Source organism: Pezoporus flaviventris, unplaced genomic scaffold (genome assembly GCF_033815535.1).
Source record: "Pezoporus flaviventris isolate CSIRO_AGI_PZ_B2104156 unplaced genomic scaffold, CSIRO_AGI_Pfla_v1 ptg000001l, whole genome shotgun sequence".
In the NCBI taxonomy this organism is placed as follows: Eukaryota; Metazoa; Chordata; class Aves; order Psittaciformes; family Psittacidae; genus Pezoporus; species Pezoporus flaviventris.
Window position 1 is genome coordinate 19,501,732 of NW_026892549.1, and position 24,763 is coordinate 19,526,494.

At 37.0% G+C, this 24,763-nt stretch overlaps 1 protein-coding gene across 9 annotated transcripts in view; it reads right to left on the reverse strand.

Annotated features, from left to right (window-relative positions):
* PCDH15 (protocadherin related 15) overlaps nt 1-24,763 on the reverse strand; it is a 364,105-nt gene that overhangs the window by 333,892 nt on the left and 5,450 nt on the right. For 5 of the 9 annotated variants that reach the window (XM_061446917.1, XM_061446943.1, XM_061446889.1 and 2 more), the window contains exons 2-3: nt 2,254-2,268; nt 1,483-1,548 (exon numbers count right to left, since the gene is read on the reverse strand). In XM_061446917.1, the coding sequence (XP_061302901.1) occupies nt 1,483-1,548; nt 2,254-2,268 (81 nt within the window). The remainder of the gene's footprint in view (nt 1-1,482; nt 1,549-2,253; nt 2,269-24,763) is intronic. The other 4 variants (XM_061446935.1, XM_061446952.1, XM_061446881.1 and 1 more) reach the window with 1 other exon arrangement.

A 24,763-nucleotide genomic window follows, 5' to 3' on the forward strand; every position in this document is an offset into this window, starting at 1 on the left:
GGTTGCTGAGTGGTCCTTCCAGCAAACATCAGGGAAGTTAAAATCCCCCACGACGACCACGGCCTGTGACTGTGAGGCCGCTCTCAGCTGCCTGTAGAAGGCCTCGTCAACTTCCTCACCCTGATCCGGTGGTCTGTAACAGACACCCACAACAGTATCTCCCCTGCCAGCCTGCCCCTTAATTCTCACCCACAGACTCTCAACTCGCTCGTCATCTGTCATCGTCATGCAGTCAACATCCATCCCTAGCAGTGTTCAAGACCAGGTTGGACGAGGCCTTGGGTGATATGGTTTAGTGTGAGGTGTCTGTGACCATGGCAGGGGGTTGGAACTTGATGATCTTAAGGTCCTTTCCAACCCTAACTCTTCCATGATTCTATGATTCTATGAAAAATCTGTACAGAAAGAAGATAGCAGCCTCTTTTTAAAAGACACTCCAGTTCCAAGAGTTCTTCAGCACATAGGAATATTAACCATTTTTTTTTGTTGTTGTCCTCTTACCATTAAAATGTACATACTCTGTCTGACCTCGAGCAACTCCAACAGCAAGCAGTTCCCCCAATGTTAACAGCAGAGAGGTTACACCAGCATGACCTGAACTCTGTTCACCATTTCAAGCACCCATATGTGATAAATCATAACCATATGAAGTACAACTGTGCCTGCCTTATCAGGTTTTAAAAAAAAAACACAAAACACCAACACAAAAAAAAAACCACAGAAAACCACAAAGTAAAAAGCAAGAAAAAACATTAATATCAGAAATAACAGCCACCTGTGAAAAGCATCAACTCTAACAGGGTAAAATCACATTACAATATGCTGCATAAATGCAGCGCTGAGAGTACAGATCAACAATTAGAGAACTGTATTATGTAACAGGAGAATAAAAAATAAAGACATTTATTTTCTTTTGAAACTTCTACGACTACATGCAAGCAAATTCTGACATTTCAAAGATGTCCATAAATATGCAATATTAGAGCAAACCAACAAGCAACCTTCTAAAAGCTGCATGTGAAACCCTGCAATATTGTGACTCCTATCGAGCTTCAGAGAAAGAAGATTTCAGCTTTACCTAACCACATCAAAAAACAAAGACCAGGACTTTATCTTCCAGTAACATCATTCTGATAAGAAGTCGGACAGCAAAAAGTTGGTATATCAGCAACATGGGAGCCAAACCACTGTACTACAAAAGATTGTGGTATAATTACTTGTTAAAACTAAAAGCATATTTGCATGAGCTATCTGTAGTCAAAGACCAAAGTTATTAACATGTAGAATTTTCAGGAAGAAATGACACCTCTCTGCATTTTGGAGCACTGTCACCTTTCCACCCACAATCCCCATTAACAGCTGCTCAGAGACTAGTCCTCACCACTGAGCCAGATAAGCCACTTTCCTGCATGTGCCTCCACACCGTGACCAGATGATGGAAGGTAACCAACGGGGTGTCATGGAAAACCAAAGTGCACTTACCGTTCCGACTTTCTTCATCAATAGGAACTATTGTGGCTGGAGGACCTGTTCTGGCCAATTTGCAATCTATAAAGATGAAAAGAGAAGTTATTTCTAATTCCAGAAGAAGGATCTTGGCAGTTTAATTGCTGTTGTTTAAAACAAGTCAGCATATTTGATATACTGAAGACAAGCGTCCACTTAAATGTGATGTAAGTTACAACTCATAGCTAAATTGCACTAGCAGAGGATTAAAATCTGAGTTGTTTGCTTACCTCTCACTCGGATAAACCTTACAAAGCAAGAGAGAATCTGATGACAAAGTACTTAACATCTCAGGCACCAATTAATATTTAAATACTCAGTAAAAACTTACTATGGTTTGTTCTGTGGTAAGATCTATAGTATGTCAGCCTTCCTTTCCATGTCATGAATGCACACCCACACATCCTCCCCCAGATCATCACATACCACCACAATACAGTTTGATGGCTACACTAATAAACTTTTTCATGTCTTGCTCTAGAGATAGCATCAGGGATCTCAGTGAAGCAGAAGTCCTTCAGGACAGAGATAACAGGATGGTAAATTAACCCAGAGAAATAACAAAGGAATGATTAAAATGTATGAATTGTAATTGAAGCTTCACAACCAAAACAAACATAACTTGAATTTAACTGCAACAGAAGAGTCTACTTAAAGAAAGTGAAAAGAATTTTAATAATGTTCTAAGGAAAATAAAAATTAAAAACAGACAAGCAATGTTCAGGAAGTCACATTTTGTCATCTTACCCTCATATTGCCAGTCTGGAGTCAAAAGTTTAGAGACGTCAATGGAAGCAGAGCAGAATAACGAAAGAAAATAAGTAAGATTTTGTTGTTTTACTCAAAAGATAGGTTCAAAGACATAAAGCAGTACATGCAGAGCTAGCAAATGCATAGGTGTAGTCTTAAAATACATAAAACCATGTATAGTAGATGTGATGTCTGTACTTTGTGAACAATTTCATTTTCTACATTAAATAGAACAAAAATATTCCCTCTTTAGAGCACACGGAAATACAAGTTCATTAAGAAGAACTTTTAATTTTCAAAGAGCCTCACAGTACCTTTGAAACAGCATAGTAAAAGACACCATTGTCTTTACCATTTCACTGTATATGATATTGCAGTCTATATTTTTAAAGACATTTAGTCTCTCCTCTGATCCTCCTGATACTGCCCCAGCCACATAGGTGGCTACACCCCATTTGTAAGAAATGGAAGGTTCTAATTGGTTTCTAGACAAGGGAAGAAATGCTGAAGTATCACTGTATTTGTTTGAAGTCTAAACAGTTTACACAAAAATCCCAGCAGAAAATCATCTTTAAATTAAACACAAGAGCAAGCTGAGGTAAACCGCTATTTCCCAGTTTACGGTAAAAATTACACATTCATTGACTTCAAAGGAATTGCACTGCAGCTAATTACAGACTATAATTACCCCAGCACAGACATGACCTATGAAGGAAGATCAAAACTGTGAAGCATTTATTCAGTTCTCCATTTAAGTGAAGCCTCTAAAGGACATTTCCATTGCACAGTAATTTCCTTTAGCAACAGCTTTGCCATTCAGCTGATGAGTTCAACTGCAAGACAAACTTCTAAACACTGATGGTAAGGATTGATAACATGTCATTCCTTGAGGCTATTTACCAACAGCCTGAACAACACCTGCATTAATACCAATGAGAATACAGTTTACACTGTTTTTTTGTCGTTGGGTCTGAAAATACAGGCAGCTTGTGTGGGTACCCACTCACTCCTTTACATTGGTGACACTGCTTATAGAATTTCACCAACCCATTTGGTTTGCTATCCTAAGCAGTCTGAATAAAATTATTTCATGAACAAACTCTACTTATTCCTTTTATTCTAATATGTTTTAGTTTGGTCCCTAAAATTTGAGTAGTTCCTGTTGATAATTTTAAAGCTTTTTTGTTTTGAAGGTGTTAACAGAGCAAACACCATATGAAACATTATGCCCTTCACTTGATTGTAGTTCCCTATCAGCATATTGTGTGGAAAGATAAGCAATGTTGGTATATCTATATAAAGTAAGGATTTTGTTTTTCCCCTCCTATTTTTTTCACTGGATGCTATAAAAATACCAGGACCATAACAGACACAACTTTATTTTTTTCCAGAGATGTATTATCTTTCTCTAGAAGTGCAGGATTTGGCTTAACTGAATGACTCATTGACAAACTCTTTGTTAGGGCAATGAAACTCACTGATACAAACTTCTACTGAAATTTTGTTTTCAGAAAAGGTCCTGCTATTCACCACTGAGCAGCAATGACCACACACACAACCAAAGAGAAATCCAAAACGGGCAATTTTTTATTCTAAAAATTACACATGCCTTACCAAAAGAATGTTCGTGATTTTTTTGAAAACTGAATAAGCTTTTTCCACCATTATCGATATATTCCACTCCTTGCTGGGGTGTCTCAATGAAAAGGCCAACTTCTAGTTCTACTGTTCAATAAGCAAATTACACAAACTAGAAGTCAATCACATGTTAGCAGCCTTTTTACAGAATTAGTTTTCCATCAAACACATCAGGATTTCCAGAATTATAATCAAACCAGTTACACAGTGTGTTTAAAATGAATGTTCAGCATTGAAATCTAGATACAGAGAGTGTCAGAGAAAAGGCAAACTGTACAGTTAAGTTCAGCAATTTGTAGAGGACTTGAAGTGTGAGCAGATGAAGCAATAAAATTTATCCTGAGATACATTTCAATGAATACAAGAGATGAGAGCAATAGCCAAAACTATTTCTATAGCTAGGAAAAAAAAACACAAAACAAAACCAACCAACAACCAAACAACCAAACAAACCCTGAGGCAGCATAATAGAAACCTGCCTGTGCATTACCCTCATGGCACCAATAAAAAATTCTGAAGACAGACATAGTTTTATTGCAGTGATAAAAGTTTACAGATTATTTTCTATAACTTCAGCCATGTTGAAATACCCGAGTGCTAAATATCAGATTGCTTTTTAAGACGCCTGTCACCCCTTCCTTCTCAAAGACCATATCTAGCAATGCCACTGCCTTATTTTCACATTCATCATCATACACTGAACAGATGTTTAAAAATTTAAAATTGCCATCTTACACAAAATTTTAATTCAAAGGGAGACAATTATTTTAATTTAAAAACTTAAACACAAGTTACATGTTGTAAATACATGTATGGTACTTTTATTTTTCCTTGCAAAATACAATCAATAAGCAACAGCAATAAGACCTCTATATATAATAACCGGTAAACTCAAGCACTGTGCTGTATTACCAGCCAAACCTGGTGGGAAATACCGGATACATGAGAAAGAATATATTTAGACTGAGCCAGGTGCACAGAAAGGTTATTCTCATCATCAGGAGGATCCAGATTCCATCCAATAAAGATAACAAAGGCTTGAATTATTTAGTCTAGGAAAACTGAAGTTCTCTGGAAAAACATTTGATCAAATATCAAGGAGGAAAAATGAGTTACTTAAACTAAACAGAAATACAAGCACAAAGGCACACGCTGAGTGTAAAGAAGAAACGGTTGCATGCTACCCACAAATTTAAGAAGTACATTTCCAGCCTGATTTTTTTTTTTTTTTCTTGACTGTCAGAGAAGATAGATTCTGGAACACTATTCCACAGCAGAAGTAGCACAGAAATTCTATTTCAGCAATTTTGAAACATACCTTTATTTGCTTATGAAAGGGATTATGGTTGGAAGGGACTTAATTAACCTTAGCCTGATCTTGAACACCTCCAGGGATGGGGCAGCCACAGCTCTGGGCAACCTGTACCAGTGCCTCGCCACCCTCACAGTGAAGAATTTTTTTCCCCTAATTGTTCAGTTTTAAGCCATCTCCCCTTGTTCTATCACTACCTGTTCTTATAAAAAGTCTCTCTCCAGCTTTCTTGTAGGTCAACAGATCTCAAGTTTTCTCAGGTTTTTCTGAAGTTTTATTTAAATGCTCCTCAACAGAATTTATTCCAGCAGTAACAGATTGCTCTAATCCACAGAACCAAGTATAGACAATTGCACCAAAGGTGACTTAGAAATGAAATATATATATGAAACTTTACTTTCCTGTTCTTTTGTTTTAAAGTGACCTATGTCTGACTGTGGGCCTCAGTACATATCTATTACGTATTTTAACTATTCCAATTTCATGCTGCAGATTACCAGAATCCTGACATGCATCTAACAATTACTTTTTTAATACACTAAAAATAAATAAATAAAGAATTAAGTCTTAGCACCTACTGAGACAAGTTGGTTTCTTCCCATCATATAGTTTCTTTGAAAAGAGGCTCTGTGCCCCATCAAACAGAAGCCAGTGAGCAGTAGCAGGGAAAAACACCACACAGAGGCTAACTTGTCTTACTGATGGAAGGAAACTGTGCTCCATTGAAAGAACAGGGAGAACTGACACATTGAACCACAGTCTGTTTGTTCTACATTTGTTTGTTCTAACTTTCTCAACAAAAAGCAAGTTGCCCTTGAAATTCCTGGGCATAATGGAGCAGTCATGGAAATCAAATCATGCTGAATTGAACACACTTTAAGGCAGAAAAGGCAGTACATAAATGAGCTTCCCTATCTACAGGTTTTCACTATTTCCTTTTATGATTAAGCAGCAGCTAAATGTAATCATGATATAGCAGAGCCCTTCCCCCTCCCCCAAGCACCTTACAGAAAAGGCAGTAGGCATTCAGGCAAATAAATTTAGTAAATATAACAACAAACTATGAAGACTCTCCTAAAAGCTTGCAGAAAAGCATTTTTGCTCCTCTCATTAAGTTCACTGTTTTATCTAATTAGTGTGTTTGTTTTACAACTATATGATCAAAGAAAATAAAATAAATAAAGGGCCTGCCTCCTTGGGAGCAAAGTGAAAATCTATTCAACAAACTCTTCATGGATCAGTGACATGGCTCAGATCCATTTGGATAGCTAATTTTCATTATTTTAATTTTCATTACTTTTAATGAGATGGCTCAGAAGAAATCTTCAATCATTGTTCTAGGTAAGATGCTCAGCAAGGTCAAACAGCCTGAGGCAAAACAGACATAACAACTTGAATAATCCCATTCTCTACCAATACAGAACCACCCAATCATCTTACTTGTACCTTATCCTTGCCCTCTCAAAGCCACTTCCCATCAAATTGTTACATTACTTGAAGGACTTCTCTCTATTTCAACTTCACAGCAAAATTTAACAGAAACATCTATAAAATTAAAATAAATTTTACTGAATTTGCAAAAGAGAAACTGGGAGCTGACATGCAACACGAACTGCTCTAAGGACACCTGAGTAGAGACAGTAGAGACATCAACAAGCCAGGGATTAGACTGCTCAGCAGCCAAAGGATCTTTCCAACCACCACCCCTGCAAAAGTGTGGGGGTTTGCAATTAACAGCAGCATGCTTTCACCTCCTAAACTCTCTTCATTCCCACCATCCTGAAGACCAACTGCATCCTCACAGCAGTTCTTTCCCAGGGATGCTTTCTTCTGCCATCTCCTGAGAGACCAGTTCCTTCACAGAGGTGTTTCAAAGGACCTTTGTCGTGGTTTAAACCCAGTCAGGCAACTCGTTCGCTCACTTCCCCCCCTTTCTTGCCCTCCCCCTGCTCCCGGAGGGACGGAGAGGAGAATCAAAAAGAATGCAACTCCCACGGGTTGAGATAAGAACAGTTTAGTAACTAAGGTATAACACAGATCACTACTGCTACCACCAATGATAATAATGATAAAGGAAATAACAAGGGAAGAGAATACAACACCTCAGCACCAGCCGACCGATCACTCGCCCCCCAAGCCCGACCAAGCTCCGACTGATACCTCCTCCAACCCTGCAGTCTCCCAGCCCTTCCGGCTAACTCCCAGTTACATCCTGGGCATGACGTGCTGTGGTATGGAATAGCTCTTTGGTCAGTTTGGGTCAGGTGTCCTGTCTCTGCTTCCTCCTGGCTTCCCCTCCTCCCTGGCAGAGCATGAGGCTCACAAAGTCCTTGGCCAAACCAAAACATCGCTATCAGTTCTGCTCCCAGGCCGAAAGTCAAAACACTGCACTGCACCAGCTACCAAGAAGGAGAAACATGACTGCTACTGCTGAACCCACGACAACCTTATAAACTGGTCTCCTGCTCTGAATCACTTGAGGGATGCACATCTTTGCCATTAATTGTAAATGAAGCTTACAAGGCTACAGTAGCCTTTGCAAATACCTCCTTAACAACATTTCCAATAAGCCCCATATTCATACACTTCCAAAGATGGCTTCCAAAGCTCTCTGACAACAAAGACATGAAGTTAGAGATAGTCACAGTGATCAATACATGCCTGTAATATCCCTGTAATAAATGCAGTTACTTAGAAACCCAAAACAACCATTCATACATCCCTAAATTCCAGCTACATAAAACATCTGAATTAGCTGGGAGCAGTGTCTGAAGTTGGCTGTTCTGACCATTACATCTTATGACGGCAAGGTATACATTCACATCAAAAGCTTAATAGTTCAAATGGCTTGTCCCACAAAGCCTTACAAATTTAAGTAACTGTAACCAAAGGAAGGTTATAGCGCTTGAGAGGGGATATTTTTTCCCAGTAACAGATTACAACTTCAAGAAAAGTTCAATAACTTAATCCTATCACATCAAAGACAGAAAGAGTTTTACCCTGAGGAAAAAAAAAGTGAGCTGCCCTGCAGGGAGTACAACACACTCAACTGAAAAATAAAGAGCCAACCTGAACCTTTCTGGGGACATTATTTTGTGAAATAACTGTCATCGCCTAAGTGCTCCTGAAATTAAATCTGAAAAAAATAATCCACTTCAATATGCTAATCACCAACTCTTCTTGCAGCTGCTTCAGAAACACCCATTTATTACTCTAAGGTATTTTACATTTTCTTACATTCAATTTTGCTTTTATATATTCTGATAAGTAGCTTTGTTTGTTTTTATATAAACAAGCAGTCATAGGCTGTACAACAATCTCGAAAAACCTGACTCAGTTCCTAGCAGATACGTAGCCTGATTTAAAAGATTTCTAATGCAATAAAATTCTATTAATTAACTACTGAAGTAAATTATTTTTTTGTTGGCGAAATAAAATTTGTCACTAGAATAGATTACTTTAGATTACTCTATAGTTATGTAGAAGTCTATTAGTCTTCAGCATTAATTCCTTACTTACCTAGAGCTTCTAACTAAGTTGGAAAATCGCACATGCAATTACTCTGTATTTACATTTCAGTCACTTTTGTTGTTTAATGAAGATCAGAATGTTAAGCTTATCAATTACTCAGTATCCGCTTGTACATTTAATCCAAGACAAAAACATTTTGAAAGGTAGTGTGTGTCATACTGGCAGCTTTCCTGTAAAGCTGTGAACTCAAAGGACAGAACTAAGGCTTGCACACTGAATAAAGACATATTTATTCAACAGGAAAAACTCAAACCTAAGTTCAAGCACTTGGTATTCCAAGAATACAGTATTAAGTCTCAATTGATTTTTTTCGTTCTGTTAATTTGTCCAAGTTCTTCCTGAATCCATAAAAATGTGTAGCATCTACATCTTAGGGCAAGCAGGGTACTGCTTGTTCACATGGTACCATCTCATTGTGGTGCAGGAAGAAATAGTGGGATTCGATACTGACCTTCTATACCCTCCTTGCTTTTCATACCCCATTTTATCATCCCTAAATATTGCAGCAAACAATAATTTAAAGTGTGTTCAGGATTCTGACCGACTTCCATGACCATGTACTATGAATAACAGAAATGGTAATATGGAAAATTTAATACTAAAATTGATTGACATCTTTAAATATAGCCACTGGAACTCTGAAGCCTCTAGACAAAGAGCCCTGACAATGCCTCAGAATCACCATCGATTGCACCAAGTTAATTTTAAAGCTATATGTGCAAATATAACAATAAGGCACATTCCCAACATAGGGGACCAGTCAGCTAAGCAAATGAACACATACGGTAGTTTTCAGGCTAACATCACATACACCATACTATGCTACATCAGAAATACTGTGCCAGTTTAAGATGTCACTGTCTCGCGGCTCAAGGAAAAGTATTCCCTATTGCTGATCTGGCAAAGCAGAGCACACTGGCATTTGAACTAAGGCAAGACAAAAAGACCTGCCTTAGTGACCATGTGCAGTCTTCTAATTTGGCTCAACTGTTTCAATAATACCAGCTGATGACAAAATGGTAACAACAGGCAAGTGAGACAGGAGGCTTTGACACCTTGATCCACCCCTGCAGATTCTGAAGCACCTATCTGATCACTGTGTAGCACACACAATTTCTCTGAATATTGGACAGTTCAACACCAAATGCTAGTAAGTCAATCTTCTTAAGAATGAAGCACTGACAAGTCATTTGGTACTACAAAAAGCCTGACACAGCAAACAAGCCAAAACTATTTTCCAGACTCAGCAGAGTTAGAAAAAAAGCCTAAATGAACAAAGCGAGTTTTCTAGAGCCTAGAGAGGAGGTGAAAGTCCAGATTTTTTGTTTCTTCCTCTCTGCAGTTATAAGCATTTTAAATTTGCTCTAGTGAGAATAAGAAAACATTCAACACCACTCCTTAGTTCAGTGAAAGCAGTAAGCAATAAAAACCAGGTTTAATCTCAAGCATATGCTTCAACTCTGACCCTTTCCATCCGTGTTGAGAGAGAAAGAAAAAAAGAGCTTGTGAAAGAGGGTTTAGGAAGTCAAAAGTATTTAAAGCCTCCCCCCCCCCTTCTTCTGCACTGCTAAGTATATAAAACACTACCATAAAAGTCTTGAACATATAGAGAAAGACAAAATCCCTAAGCCTGAGTCACTGATAATTCTGTGGCCACTTTAAATAAGAAATGGTGAGAGGGGGAAAAGAAAAAAAAAAGGGAAAAAAGGACACATGATTTTTGCCTGTTCAGTGACTAGAAATTAAAGCGAGTTTGTGCATTGCCACACAAAAAGATGTGTAATGAAATAAAGCCAAAACACCTGCAGTAATTGATTTACTAAAATGTTGCCAGAACAGCAAGTGCCAAGAGGGCAGGTTCTGAACCACTGGGATGGTTGGAGATGGCACAAGTTACTGAGAAAGCCTGTTTCAAAAGAACTAAGTGATTCACAAAACAGAATATCAATGAATACAGTAAAACCTCAAACCCACATGTTTTTATAAATTGAAATTCCTAGCAAAGCTCTTGGGAGTTTGTGATATGCAGGGAAAATGATAGCACATTCTGTGCTTTATTTAAATTGGGGATGCAAAAACTGAAATTTTAAGACTGTGGCATTGGCTGAGGTTAAAGCACCTCACATTTAAATCCGCTGGAAAATATACTTCTGTTTTCAGAAGCATTTTATCCTCAGAGATGCCCCAATTGCTCATTAAGTAAACAGTCCTTTGAAAGACCTTATACTTACTTCCACATTTTATATTTCCACCACTCATTCAGCAGAGAACATTCACAGAAAAAAAAACCATGAAAGAGTCTCTCTAAACATCTTGATTTACAGAACAAGGTTCCTAATAAAGAGCTACATAGAGCCATACATTTAAATTGAGTAACTAAGCAACCCAATTTAAGGGGAAAATGTCCTGTCTTCTTTCCTGTGTGACTGAATTCAGAACTACAGCTGTGCAATTTAGGATAAGCTTGGCAATAACCTTTACATTAGCAGGCTTGTACTACAATTGCTCTGTATTGAAAATAGCATAAGAAGGGCTTTCACAGACTATTTTCAGCTCTTCCTGACAGACATTTCCAATTGTAGAAAACCAGGATGGAATGACAGCGAACTTGTGTTTGATTCAAATACATTTGTGATACTTCTTAAACCTACATTGAATTTCTGTGCTTTGATTCAGAGTGGCTCAATTTAGCATTAGTCAAATTCATAGCTCAGAAATTCAAAGACTCAAGTGAAAGATGATCCAAATGTTAAAATCCGACTATAGCTGAATTTGGGTTTGGTTTGGTTTTAAATGGAAACGAAGTGAGGCTTGATGGATAGTTAAATATAAAAACGACAAACCAAATAAAGGGTATTATTGTAAACTCTCGTTACCATAGCCTTAGAAAACATGCTTTTAACACAGAATATACAACCTAAACAGGCAATATATTTTGTAGCTTAATTTTTTTTCATTTTTCTAGGTTTTTTTACAGATATAGTATCTATAAAGGGATTGGTACATGAAAATTGCCCTGCAAGTGCTGTGGATTGCTATTTTACATTTAAAGCTTTAGAAAGATGCAGTACCATCCGTCTTTAGGGCAATATACTTTTAGATTGAAATAACTTTCCATTTCACAAGCAGTTTGGGAATTGACAGTCTTTAAAATCATACTTGTGCCTGAAAACACTGTAAAACACAAAAACAGGATGTTATGCCAAGTAGCACCTAAAACTGCTATTACCAAAATAATTTTTAAGACCATTAAAATGCACTGGATGACTCCAGAATAACTGCAGTATCTTAAAAAAATGCTTAAACGTTAGAAGTTGACTAAACTGGCTTTTAACCATTACTATGCACTGACCATTAAAATTTCATAGTATTTTCAATATTTCTAAAATGACATTTTTCCTATTATCAGTGCAACACATTTAAGACAAAAACTTCGTATAGGAGGATGAAAAATATTTAATATTTGGAATTAAACTGAATCCAGGTACTATAAGCAGATTTTCAAGTCAAAATAATTTTAACTGCTGTATAAAAGCAGAAATTTAATTACTAATACACACAACTCAGAAAAAGCAGTTGGAGGTACTTGCAACATTTCATATTTTTGAAACTTTTTTGAATGTAAATAAAAAAGGATTAGTATTTATTAACTGAAATATGCGAGAATAGACAGATAAACTGCCTATAGATGAGCTAATAATATTTAGCCTTCCCCTGTTCCTAAAAGGTAAATTTGACTTCTAGGCTTTAGCCTCAGTATTAAGGTTCATTGCCACTGCAATCACATTCAAGCATCAGGCTTCTCATCTTCATCTGAAGAGTTTCTCCTATTTCAGTCCAGGATTCTTTTTGTACACAACAGACATGGAAAACATAAGTTTATCTTCCACAGAATCTATTGAGGTTAGTTGAGACAAAAGAAAGAAGCATTAAAAGGAAGTTTAAATTTAGGAAAAAAAAAATCATTTTTTTTTTTCTATGTACACAGAAATATTTTCATTTTTTTAAAGTAGATAGAGAATTTTTGAATATTACATTACCATGTGTGAATAGCATTGAAACGTATTCTTGAGAATACGTTGTTGTCAACTTTCTTTAAAAAGGAGTGCTTAATTAAGCAGACCAGAAAAAAGTTGTAATGTCATGAAATCTCAAACTCCCTTTGGATTTTTAAGATTATAACCCCCACCCCTTCTCTCATCTTAAACATCAGAAACATTCACATGTTATTAAGCAAAAATCAAGAGTGAAGTTGGAGTACTTCAGTGGCACAATAATAAGAAGCTGTTTTGCTCCTCTGAAGTCACCTCTCCTATGCTGAGTACTGGCTGCTGTAAACAGTTCAAGAAAATTCCTCTTGGTACCATACGTGCCAAATATACAGCCGGTAGCCCGCGCCAACCCCCACTGAAAACTGGCTGTGCCAATTAACCTGCCAGTTCTAGGATTGTTTATGTTTCAAGTAATTAATTAGCAATTTTGTGAGCATTTACATATTGTGCTTATAAATATCGTTTCTCATGACATCTCTAATGAAGTCAATGTTGATCAACATCTTCCTGTAATTTAATCAAGACATCAAGCAACAGTGATAGAAGGTGAGGAAGTCACTTTGCTGCTGGTAAAGCAAAACCCCACTGTGCCCTTCACAGAAATGAAGGGAAGCAAGACAATTCCTTGCCTGAAGACACATAATCTTTCAGCTCCTTGAGTACCTGCTCAAACATTGCTATAATGAGACAGTCAAAATAGGCTTCCACAATTACATCTTAATTACAAAAGTGCAGTACAAATTTTCTCCCTGTTTCTCCGTGGCAAATGCAACCCTGATCCAGGAGGACAACCTGCCATGTCTGAGAGTCACAAGACTTCCACTGAGTTATCTAGCCCACATATCTAGAGTATTCCCTACTCCATCTGCATGTTTGCAGGACTTGATAATGTGTCTTAACTAAATTATGATTTAATTACCATTGAACTCACTCTTGAAGTAAGACAGACATCGTGCTTTGGTTTTGAAAGCAGAAAGGTTTAGATATTTCAAGTAGAAAACATTGTATCCAACATCAGCAGCCAAAAAAAAAAAGCTCTGAAAGGCCACAAAGGACTAAAAATATGATTTTAATCGTATTTCCAAGCACATGTAATAGCAGAATACAAGACATAGCACACAATGAACTCACTACTTATAAGCAAGTTCCTGTGGCTTCATAAAGTCAATTTATTTTGCAGAGAGGATGTTGACACATTCACAGATGTAAAAACTAATTAACCAAGGATCCAGAAAATGTTCCCCCCACAGCCTCAGTGAAAAGGTAGAGAGCTGTGAGTGGAAAGCTGGCTCCAAAGTTGCAGATAGAAGGTACTTTCTCTTATACGCCACCTGAGTCATATCCATTTGCATGTTTCTTATCCATGAAAAATGTAAAATAATAAGACTTTACAGCAAGTGTCACTCTTTAAAGCACCTGTTTATTAAATTATGGACCAATGGACTGCTTTCTGTCCATCATAGACCTAGCCTCTGTCTAAAGGTCCTGAAACTGTGAGTTAATTATAAAAGCAGTAAGGACTTTAACTGAATACATTGTTTTTCTTCTGATTAGATGCATACTTCTGATACCTATTTCGATGAACAAAAAAATATACAATCTTAATTTTATAATTAAAGTTCTTCCCATCTACAATGATAATCATATTCATTCTTATAGGTGTTGTACTTAGGCTTCCTGGTCCCACAGTTTATTATTCACATTTTCATGTAAATTCACAAAACATCTCCCAGTTCTAAACACAATTTGTCTGAAAAAAATGCAAGGCAGGATGGGAGCAGGAATACAAATCTTATATGCAAAGTTAGTACTCTCTTCAAAATGTATTTTAGAAAAAAAAAAATCAAACAGTGGTGAAAAGCATTAAGTTGTAACTTAAGCCTTCTATGAAACATCTATTTAATAAGCAAACTACAGTCTGAGATAAAAGAACAAATTTATGGCAAAGGCCATATCTATATGGCATCAGCTTTTACTCCTGCCAGAATTTCCTTATACTTGTATTTGGAAAGCTTGGGCCCTATTGACTAAAAAATGGTCTGGTAAATATCAAAGTTACATCTTTTGCTTGTCTTTGAACCAATTTAAGCTTTATTAAAATAAACTTACTGGGTTTAGGTATCTCCCCTGTAAAGAAACTATGTGAGAAAAGAAGTATGAAATGAGACAAAGAACTGCTCAGTTCAGAACCCTTCAGCAGACAGTGGTCACTAGCACTCAGCTGAAAAAGATTCCCTAGATCTGCCAAGCCCCACCAAAACATGGAATTAAAGCCAAGCAAAGTGGTTGGTGCTGGTGTGTGGGCTCTCTAAGCTCTAAACACTAAAAGACTTTTCAGAAACTTATACACTTCAGACAGGACTTTTTTTTTTTTGTGATTTGTTTGTCGGGGGTGTGTGTGTGTGTGTGTGTGTGTGTGTTGTGTTTTGTGATTTTTTTGTTATTGTTGTTGTTGTTATTATTATTGCTTTTTTAATAACACTAGGGAAACTGAAGTCCAAGTGCAATGCATCTGCTGTCTGAAACCTTTAGCATCAAACAACAGATACATTGCAAGAAGAGGGTCGATACATTTCTGCTGCATTGAAAGAGACATTTCATATCCCTTGCAATATGAGTCCAAACCCTCATATTTAATTCTCAATTTTTACTCATTTAGAAAACAGTTTCAAAAATAAACACCTCATAGGACATACTGATTACCACCAAAACCTCTAACCACAGTGGTGGTACCTTTGTGTTTCCCAAGACACCAAATAGCAAAGAAATGTAATTTAAAAAGTTAACAAATCTACTACTCGTGCTAATAATGAGTATAAATAAATTAACATAAAATTCAACTTCAACTTCTTACTGCAAAGACTATCAACATTTCAAAAAAAGAAGAGGCTACTTAATGGCAGAAATTAAGATTGATCATCTGTTCTTGTAAAGATACAGTTCTCCACAGTGTTCTGGCACTTATGAAAAACAAGAAGTACCAAAGAAATAACCAGGTTCTGCCCATCAGTGAACATACTTTTCTCCTCCGAACACAAACGCTTCTCAGTGTTTGACTAGAGAAGACAAGCATTAGCAGGTGTACTTCTTAAGTCAGTCCAATCCCAGTGCACATTCAGGGGAGTTTACATCAGCAAGGATGGGCAAAGAATGTTTTTTCCTTAAATTCAAAAAATATAGTAAAAATTTAGACCTACCAGCTACATCAAGGTCAGCAGCAGGAGGGCAAAAGTGATGCCCCCAAGCTGGACTCAGCTTCATCTCTATAGCTGGAAATACAAGGATACAGAGGAGCTTTCAAATTCTTCCTGTAAGGTTTCCATCTATGAGATAGCACTGAAAATAATCCTACAGATGAGACAGCAATTGGACAGGTATTTCTGCAGGGAGTAAATGCATTCTTAGCGTTCAGTAGTGCCAAATGCGATTCCCCTCCTAATCTCATTCAACCTTATTTTTTCCTTTTATCTAGCATGCAGGCGCTGATAAAGAGCATACCTGACACAAAAGTACTCAGTTTCTGCTCCATATACAGGCTGACTGTAGTGGAAAGGTTGATTAATTTTGTATTATCCAGACGCACAATTGAAAATAAAACCCAAACCACTGATTACAGTGGAAGAACAAGCAGATAAGGCATTTTCTTTTCATACCTCTACTATTTAATCATACAAAGGTTCTACCCACAAGGACTGCAAGAAAACAGCTGAGAACAGCTAGGAGACATTTTTAGTATCATTTTCTAGTTATTATTGTTCATAGTCTTCAAGTATAAAATTATTTTTTTCAAGATTCTGTTTCATTACAGTTTTATTTCTGAGTAATGAAGAAAACAGTTGTTTATCCGAAGCCATTCACTCAGTTTATCTTTCCTTGTCAGTACGTTCAGAACTATTTTAATTATCAGACAACAGGTTCATTGATTATATGGAACTGTGTGAAGAACACACTTGTAAAGGTCTGGCTTTATCTGTAGTTTGTATACTGAGCAACTCAGAGACATTTAAAATACAGTAGTGTCCATCACATTTCTTTGAGCACCCAGAATGTTATTAGCCAAGCAGAGACTCTCACTATCTGTTAATCACAGCCCCCTTAGCAGAATAAAAACACTAAGGCTTGAAGACAAAACAAAACTGCTAAGCCCCTGGAGCTGTAAAACCACTAGCCCATGCCACTATACCCATTGGTGTTATTAACTAAACAGATAAAATTGTAGATATGAGGAGCAATTGACTTGAGCAGCATCCCAGGGGCAAGCTTCTGTATCTTCCTGATTAGCTTCATTCAATTATGTCTTCTTAATTGCTCATGTGGTAAAGCTCATTAAATGAAAAATAATATTGCTTTCCTGCAGGTTGTGCACTTGAGATTTGAAAAATGGACACCACTGATGTACCTTTGAGATACTGCCAGAAAGATTTCACAGAGCAGTTACAGTATAGTGAAAGTAAAGCAGACATGTTTTTGTGGCTGTAGGATCCTCAGTCTCATTGTGAACACAGTGACAGGGTATTCCTCAGTTTCTTCTAAACAACTGGTAAATTTTCACTTTAAAATCATTCAACTCTTCTCCCTCCTCCTACCTTCCTCCTATCTCCCTCCCACCCCCCTGCAAGATAACCAGAATTTTAGAGTTTCAGTTAACACAGCAGTTCATATTTTTAACAGCACCAGAAAACAAAACAAATCCTTGGGCTTGTCTTTAGCTTTATGGTATTAATCCGTAACTAATAATGCCCAGAAAGATGGGCTTCACAAAGCTACACATTGCAACTTTTTCAGTTCTCTTTGCTGAATTCAAGTTCCCACTTGGTTATCTGTTCACCCAGAAATTATTCAACAGCATTTCTGAAAAAAACCTCTCTGCTATTTCCAAACCATATCCACACCATGTTGCACATATAGAAACAGCATGACTTTTACAGAAGATACTATGTTGTTATGCAGATAAGCAAAGAGGAGGCATGTTTTATGGTAGGTTTTTCCATCTATTTTCTTTTTGTTGTGTCCCCCCAACCGAAAACATAGAAATAACTCCAAGTTAATGGTCCTAACCCTATCTCTATCAAATGAAAGCATCTTCTTTACATACGGTATTACTACACTTAGCAGGAATTGCAGATGCCCCATTTAAATGACCTGGAATAGATTTCCTATCAGGACAAACATACTTTGTGAGAGTCTCATAAGAAACATATCTTATTGAATGTGACAGTTTAGTGAAGAAAAAACTGTAAACAAAATCTCTATCAACAAAGACTTTAAAACAACATATTTGATTGATGTCTACTGCTGAAATAAATCTAAGGCTATGAAAATTTGCTACAGCTGCATGTTATAAAATAGCAGAAATATGTTCAAATACAGATTATCTATATTCTACTCCCATCCAAAATAACACAACCCCAAAAGAACTAGTAAAGGGTCAATGGAACAGCTCACAGAATGCACCTACACACATGAAAAAAACTTCAAATGTTTTCCTAATGTCCTCCTCTCATGTACAACACAATACTTACCAAATAAGATGGCATTTACAATATTAAAAAAAAAAATAATAACAGAAAGAAAATCCCTTGAGCAACTCTGGTACTTTAGTCAAGCAAGGAAAAGGGTTCAAATAACCATCTAGATGATTCTCAGAAGCAAAACATCATAATTTTCTCTCTAAAGGCTCTTACCAGAAAATTCCCCATCTGCACTGATAAATGCTTCTTTTATTTTATATTTAGCATGAAATATTTTATATAAAAACCTCAGATTATTAGAAAGCTAAAAACAGCACTGAGATTTGCTCCAATTAATTTTGCAGTAAAAAACAGAAAAGGAGAACTTGAGAGGCCTAAAAAGAAAAAGAGAAAAAAAGCACCAAAGGGAAACAGAGCTCAAGTTTCTGACTTCTGTATCTGAAACTTTGCATACTAAACAAGAGTCTATTACCTATGGCTCAAAAAGCCATTTCGCACCTTGTAGTATAATTACCATGCTGAGCTGTGGAGAAAATCATGATACAAACTTGAAGATACTGGTTTTCATCCTTTTATGTCTAAAAACCTTGATATAAAACATCAGATGCCATGGAATTACAGGTAATAACAGTGGTACAAATCTTGTTGTAAATTCTACAGACATTGTAAAGAACATTAAGCTACAGAGAATTACTTCCCCATTTTCTGAGAAGTGAGACCCATTTCATTTTAGAGGGGATTCATCTCTCTGCACTGACTGAGTGCTGACAGTGTGGGGGTATGTGCAGCACTGAGATCATACAACTGCTGATGCTGTGTGAGCCTGCTCACCAAACAGACCAAAACTGAGTGAGATTTATTTGGAGCTCCCTAAATACAGTCAGGTGTCCTACTGTTTATCACTATTATTGCCAAATAAACATACTGTGGATTTTGAGTAATTAATTTTAATCTGCTGTTATCCATCTTGGAAAACAAAACAACAACAACATAAAAGCCACCCAGCTATTTCTCCAGAAACATGCCCAGTTTGCAGATGAATTACAAAGAAAATAACAAAAGTCTCCAGCAGTACTAATGCAACATCAGGCAATAACAGATGCCTTGTTTGAGCCATCTGGAGGTTCAAATTAAATTTTTAAGTTAGGGAGGCCCCTAGCTGCTTACAACTATGTGTTCCTCTTTAGGACCCAACAAATAAGTCTACTCAAACAACTCTGTTTAGGAATAAGCTGTAAAATAAGTCTCATGCTAGACTGAAACAGCAGGTCAAATATTTATCTCCCATCCCATTACACATCCTTAATTTCACAGAACAACTTGGCAGTAACAGAATTATAAGTAGCTGCTCAAAGCAATGACGTTCCAAAATGAGATGATCCTACTAACGGAAAACCCTTCTTGTCAGTAAAACTGAGTTAGTACAAACAGCACATTCTAGCAAATGAAGAGAGAAAACTTAGTTTTCTCAACAGAAAATACCACAGAGCAGGATTTGATCTATCATAAAGGAAAAAAAAAATAAAAATCAGGTATTTAACATTTCATCAATATTGCAGGCAAATAAGCAGTAGCTTAAAAATCTGATACTAAAACTATGATATTTTGGTACAGGATCAAGAACAGCAAACCAGGTCAGCAATCTATTCACTGCTTTGCAGAAGAATGTTTAAAAATGCCTGACCTTTGCAATACCTTGAATAGAAATCCCATTTAAATGTTTCTAAAGTGAAAAGTGATAATGTTTATCACTAGTGAAGTCATAGAAAAAAAAATGAAATGGTATTGTGTGTAAACACACCCAAACTCAGACTGTAACACCCATCCTTCTGTGAAAATCAGTGGTTTAGGATATAGATCTTCTCAGCCTTTAATGGCAGAGAAATCCCACTTATCTACAAGTCCAACTGAAGAACACAACTTCTCTCCCTCACTTCCTTTTTCACTTCTTCAGCTGTTCATTTTGCAATGGGGCTTAACTAGGTGCATCATGATAATTTGACATTATTTAAATATTTGGTTTATGCTCACTGTAGCCTACACATATAAACTATTCATCTATACACCAGTTTAAGGCTTGTCATACCTCAATACACTGCAATAAAGGACAGATTTTTTTTCTCACTATTTTTAAAGCATTTATTCACCAGACAACATAGGCCAGCAGAATTACAATCTGCAGTTACTTCAAAAGCTACAGTAACATTTGTGGACAAGGGAGGGTGTTCGGTTTGTGGATCTTTTGGTGGTTGTTTTTTGCTTAGGTTCAAAACCCCAGTCATTTCCTCATCACAGGCTCTCCACAGAAATCCCTAGCAACTGGCAGAGTTAACATGAGCTTTATTCAAGAAAACCACTGACTATATTTAACGAGACAACAGCTGAACAGTAACGATCCCGTAATCTGAAAATGATTACTGTAAAATGAATGCATTAAAATGAGCTGAGAGAGCTGGTTCTTTACAATTATTGCCGAGACACATGACTCTGCTCCCACTACACACACTGCAGCAGAGGTAAGCTATCTGGGACATGAACTCAGACCCTCTGGAAGTGCTGAAAAACCCAGATCCCTATTTAAAGCCTTCCAAGTCAACACTTGCCAAGTAATCAAGAAAGTCAAGATCTCTGAAAAAAAAATTTCACACTTTTTTGATCAGAACAACTTAGTTACAGTACTACTGATCTTTTTCTATACTAATTACCTAAAACTTCATAATTATTACTATTGTAATTTGAAGTGTGCTTGCAATAACCCACTCTTCAATCATGTCTTTGCCACATGATAAAACAGAAAACGTATGCTTGGTCTTGATGCAGTTAAGAATGCATCACTCCCAATTAATTGAACTGAAGCAAAACTGGGCATTTGACATGCTTCAAAACTAAATCTGCAATTCATAACGCACAGAACCTGTGCTCTAAAGGACACAGCTATGAATCAATTCTTGTTATGCCAAAATTAAATCATAATGTAATCAAATTTTGATCCCGTTGAAGTTCCTGTGCCTTGTTTTAAACAGATACTTCTCATCAAAAATAGATTAACTTGAAGCATATTAGCAACAGGGAGATGATTTCTATCACAGTTTATTTATCAACATGTGACATTCTCATATAAGCATTCAAAAAATAATTTTTACTGCTGGACTAAGAGGAAAAATGAGATGTGTCTGGAAGGTAATGTGATAGGGGAGAGACAGTAATGTATAGGATCAGAGGGAATATGGAGCCTGCGAAGACAGTAATGAAATTCAGTCGACAAAGAGGGAACTCCAAAGATAAGGGAGAAATTATTATAATGCACAGAAAAGGTATTTACAGAAGACTGAGCATGGAAATGAATGTGCACCAGAGCACAAGCTAGCAGGAAGAAGGGAAAGCCTCAAGAAAGAAGAAACAAATGGGTGTTTCTCTGTGTTCTAATTCATACCTCATCCCATTCCTCACACATCCTGCAGATACAACAAAGAGTATAGAAGACTGCTAACAGCTCAGACTGCTATCCCTAGACCCTATTGCTTCATCTTAAGAAAACACTTTTAGAAAGATTTGGTCTAAAAATAAACTTCAGTAAAGGAAAACAAAACAGAACAAAAACTTGTGCTATGAATACTACATTTCTAAGACATAATTTAGGTACAAAAGCCAACTAATCATGCAATGGAAAACTTATTGTAACACATCTATGTTTGCAGGCTACATACAACCAAACTCAACCCTAAGTAGCTCAAAGCTTCTTTATTGGCACAAGTAGCCTGCTGCAGTCAGTTCTTACTGAAAAAAAAAACAATTACTAGCCTCCCATATTACCATGATGCACCCAGGAATTCTAAGTTTCCAAACTGCTGCTACAAATGCAATATGTGAATATAAACAATTTAGCTCGATATCTGCAATACAAATTAAAGTTGAATAGGCAATGTAACTAAATGGTAGACCATGATATGAAAAAAATAGCACTAAGGGACATGGGCAGATTTTGAAATCTGACATTTGTAGCATTTATCTGTAAGCTTTTTGAAAGTCGGACTAGTATAGTTACTGAAATTGTTTTTGAAGAGCAAAGCCTGGTTTCCTCCAAAGTTATTTCTACAAATAGCCACAATAAAAATTTACATTGGTTCTTATTAAGGGCGTCCTAGCAAAGAAATATGGTCAAATGGTATGAGCTATTTTACTGCTAGATCTAGTGACCTACTCATCTGCAAATGTGTTTATGCTTAAGGGAAACCTGCAACAAACCAAAATAAACAGATTCTGCTGATCCAGCTGTATGTGTCATAGCAATTCAGCAGGTAATTGAGATGGATTTACTGGATTAGTACAGATGGAGCTTATCTTGTGAAGAACTATGTCAGAACACATGGAACTACAAAAAGAATTGCTTGGAATAGGATTTTGAAGAATTTAATTTGCATTGTCCTATCTACAACAAGTAGATTCTGTTTAGACTGAAATCAAGAATGTACACGTTCTTGGAGAAGGGGGACCTCAGCAGATAAGACAAGTCGAGAGGGGAAGATGTCAGAAGAGCTAAATTAAGCTCTGAGCAGGAAAGGTTACTGCATTTAATGTCTTTATGCTACTTAGAAGAGATGCAAAATGCACATGTGTATACATGCTTTACATTAATACACACATTTGCAACTAGATTATTTATGACTGAACACCTTTAATGCAGAATAAACAGAGCAATTACAGCATAATCCTCTGTACCTAGCTATACACAGAAAACCTACCTCAACCCCCCAGAATTAAGGAAGAAATCCACCATATCTGAGAAAGCAATGCCTTATTCACACTATGTCAGTGCATCACTTGTCTTGGCTAAAAGGAATTAGTTTCAACGATAGCGCCAAATTTGGTCTGTGAAATCTGGACATGAGATGGACATAACAGATACAATATTCTAGAAAACCTGACTTCCTTACTATAATACTATGTCAAAACAGACTAAATTATCAAATAAAGTTACAGATACATCTCTCCACTGGAGACTCTTCCAAATATTACCATAAAGGCACAAGAATTACTACTACAGGGGTTAGCTCTCCTTAATACGCACACACTGTGGCTATAAACCAACATACGAATGCACAGACACAACTGCTGCTAATTCTTCAGAGCACAGCCCAGTATCATTGGAGTTGTTTATGAAAGTCCCAAAGTTCAAGCCACTGTTACAGAGAGAACACAAGCTGTGACATTGTGCTTTCACAAGGGTTTCTGCTCTCCCTGTACCACACCTTCCCTTCCTAGATATGAATCTCAACTTAAGGTCACCTGTTCCTTGAAGGAAAAGCACCAGCTCAATATTCACAGCTTTCCCATGGATGTCTCATGTCAGTCAAGACATGGAGTCTCAGGGAACATCAATGCTTGCAAACATATAGCCCAAGCAATCCAACACACACTTGCTGAAGGATAAGGCTGACCAGCAAGAACTTGTTAGGTAAATTCCTCGAATAGTCTTGTTCCTAGCTGGATGCCACAGTCTGGCTGTTCCACAGATGTTGGAATTTTTCACATCTCAATAAGTGGCTTCTTGCCTCATCCATCCCAGGACCATGGCAGGGAGCACACACGGTACTCTGTCACTTCTGCCAGGAGATCAAGGGCTAAAATTTGCACACTCACTGAGATCAACCTTGTTTCTGATGTCAGTATTTCACAAATTTAACTTGCCTCCTGCCAAAAGGAAATTGATGATCTGCAGGCTGAAAGCATTGCTAGGGGCACTTCAAGTCACCCCATCAGTTACACTTTTAAGAACTAAACCCTTTAGAGGAACTAATGGCTGAACTACAAAGACATCAAGGATAGCTTTCTTGCCCTTTATGTTTACTGCAGAGCCAAGTGCCAGAGCTCCCACCCAAAAGTAGCAAGTTTCCATAAAACAAACAAATTACTTCTGTTCTGAAGAACAGAGGTTTTCCGAGGCAGCCCTTAGGCAAGCACCTGTTTGCATTTCTCTTCTTTCACTGGATATGTACAGTATACAGCTCAGGGAATGATAAATGAGCTACATGTATTCAAATATGCATTTTACTGAGTTAATTTCCTGCCCAACAGTAATATATCAAGGTCTGAAAGCATTTTATTTTTAAAGTAGCCTTTTGAAGTGATTTGTAAGGCCCTTTGGTTATTCAATTTTTGCAGCATAAGACTCTGCTAGACTGAATAAAAGACAGTAGCTAATAGAGGAAGCCCCATGCAGTGGAAAAAGAGCTGAAGGAGCTTATGCCTGAACAATCCTGGTGGCAAAGTTGTGTTTCTCAACAGAAACGCCTTATTTAAAAAGTAATCTCCCACTCAGGGTAAAGGCAATTTAAATGGCTATTCCTTACATCCTGATGAAAGAAAGAAAAAAAACAACAAAACCCACCAAACTCCCAAACATCTGTTAAATGCTTATGAAGTGAAATAAATATTTGGATAAGTAAACCTTCTGATTATCCTTAATTTTATTTCATTTCAGATGACAGCACTAAATGCATATG